The 1,892-nt window shown below is 50.6% G+C and overlaps 2 protein-coding genes across 2 annotated transcripts in view; both read left to right on the top strand.

Annotated features, from left to right (window-relative positions):
* The window catches only part of LOC127750352 (heat shock 70 kDa protein-like), a gene marked incomplete in the record, with an annotated part of 18,278 nt that extends 17,316 nt beyond the window's left edge, over positions 1 to 962 (top strand). The window contains 2 exon segments of the mRNA XM_052271838.1: positions 4 to 234; positions 320 to 962. Of these exon segments, the coding sequence (XP_052127798.1) occupies positions 4 to 234; positions 320 to 637 (549 nt within the window).
* A 336-nt stretch (positions 963 to 1,298) lies between these two features.
* Positions 1,299 to 1,892, top strand: part of LOC113209971 (uncharacterized) — a 6,582-nt gene continuing 5,988 nt past the window's right edge. The window contains exon 1 of the mRNA XM_026427750.2: positions 1,299 to 1,633. The gene's annotated coding sequence lies outside the window, so the exon portion shown is untranslated. The remainder of the gene's footprint in view (positions 1,634 to 1,892) is intronic.

Below are 1,892 nucleotides of genomic sequence, written 5' to 3'. Positions count from 1 at the left end.
ATCAACCCGGACGAGGCCGTGGCGTACGGCGCGGCGGTGCACGCCGCCGTGCTGACCGGCGACAAGTTCTTCGACAGGATGGTGAAGCTCAGGGACGTGACGCCGCTGTCCTTGGGCACCTCTATCATTGGAGGTAGGTTCAGTTGCGTTATTAAGAAGAACACGCCTATTCCCTGCAAGAACACAGAGACTTACTACACCGTGTATGACAATCAGACCAAGGTGTCTTCAAAGGTGAGGCTCTTGTTTTTGGCTTGCTCCATGGGCTATTCGCGATGTCGCCAGTCATTTTGTATTAAGCCATGTTTCTTGTCACCAGATATATCAAGGGGAGAGGCCTCTCGTCAAAGACAATCATTACTTGAACAAGGACTACGAGATCGAGGTTCCCCCTATGCCCGCGGGCGAGGCAACTATCGATACGACTTTCGAGATCGACGAGAGTGGTTTGCTGACAGTGACGTGCGTTGAGCCCACTTCCGGGCGCCAGGTGCAGCTGAGGATCACGCCGCAGGAGGCGCATTTGGGAGAGGCAGACATCCAGGCCATGATCCAAAAGGCAAACAGCTACAGACGCGAGGACCAGGACGCTCTCCGAGACGTAGAGGAGCAGCTCCGAAGGCAACGCCTCTTGTAAATTAGTTCATTATAGTTTCTCTTCCCCCTTTTTGATCATTTATTTGATTTGCAATGCGTTCGTATTTGAGGAAAATTGTCGGTATTGTGTTTACTGACGAGGCACTACCGAATCGGACCGGACATGCGCCACAAGGCTGAGGGTTGGCAGTGAAAACGCGAAAGACTGTGTCTTCTAAAATGCAGAATTTGTTATACTTGGTATTTTTTTTTCTGTTTGCAAGTATTTTGTAAATTTTGTTGTTTTGCTATTTTGTACAATTTTTTGGAACAGATGTGCAAATTAGTGAGCGCTCACTTGTATAATAAATGTAAGTGTTTTTCTATGTGACTCTTATTGTTTTCACACATCAAATCCGATTTGCACACATACAAATCCAACATCATTACATTAGTCCCTATGCACTAAACAAACAAACGAAACGAGTTGGCTTCCAAACTGTGTTCAATAAATTTATTTGCCGATATTAGTCCGGACAATATGCGCTCTAGTTGGCCATTCGATTTCAATACATCTTTTTTATTACATTTTTTTTTTCTGATTTGTACCACTTGTCGTGCAGTGATGAGTAAAGAGATATAGTTGAGATACACGCACGCCACGAGAGCTCTGTTATCGGAGTGGGCATGCCCTGCCGGGGAATAGCGTAGTCGGCGAGTGGCCGTAGGTATTCCCCTCGGTGCCGCGGACGGCCCGGCGGCGGCCGGCCGGGACGGACGGGCCGGGGCGAGCGAGGCGGTCGTCAAGCTGCCAGCGCAGCGGCGCGCTTCGAGTTCTCGCCGCGTCGTCTGCTGAGTCGGTCCGAGCCCGACGCGGCCCCGTCAGTGTCGGCGGATCAGCGGACGTGAACGCACCTACCTCAACGAGAACAAAACTTTCCTTTTACTTATTTTGAAGTACAGTGGCTGCTTTGCGGTGCCGGGCGCGCGGGGGTGTGGCCGTTGGAAGAGACCCCGCGACCTCGAAGCGAGGAGCCGTCCTCTTTTCGCTGTGAAGGTAAAAACAAGTTTGTGTTCAAAGTAATGATAACTAATGTATCAAGGCGTTTTGATGTGGTTAGTCACTAACCGTTAGTGGCCTAGTGACATTCCCTGCTCAGCGGCTGACCAGCCCGTCGGTAGAATTACCTTAGGAAGCTGACAAAAGCAAGCATTCAAGGGGTTCAAGTATCCGGATCCGCACTGTTCTTTGCCCTTGTTATCGGTGAGTGAGCGGGGGGGGCGTGTTCATCTACGACCTGGGCGGCGGGACCTTC

Source organism: Frankliniella occidentalis, unplaced genomic scaffold (assembly GCF_000697945.3).
Source record: "Frankliniella occidentalis isolate FOCC.00 unplaced genomic scaffold, Focc_3.1 Scaffold176, whole genome shotgun sequence".
Lineage (NCBI taxonomy): Eukaryota > Metazoa > Arthropoda > Insecta > Thysanoptera > Thripidae > Frankliniella > Frankliniella occidentalis.
This window is presented reverse-complemented; position numbering and strand designations above follow the sequence as displayed.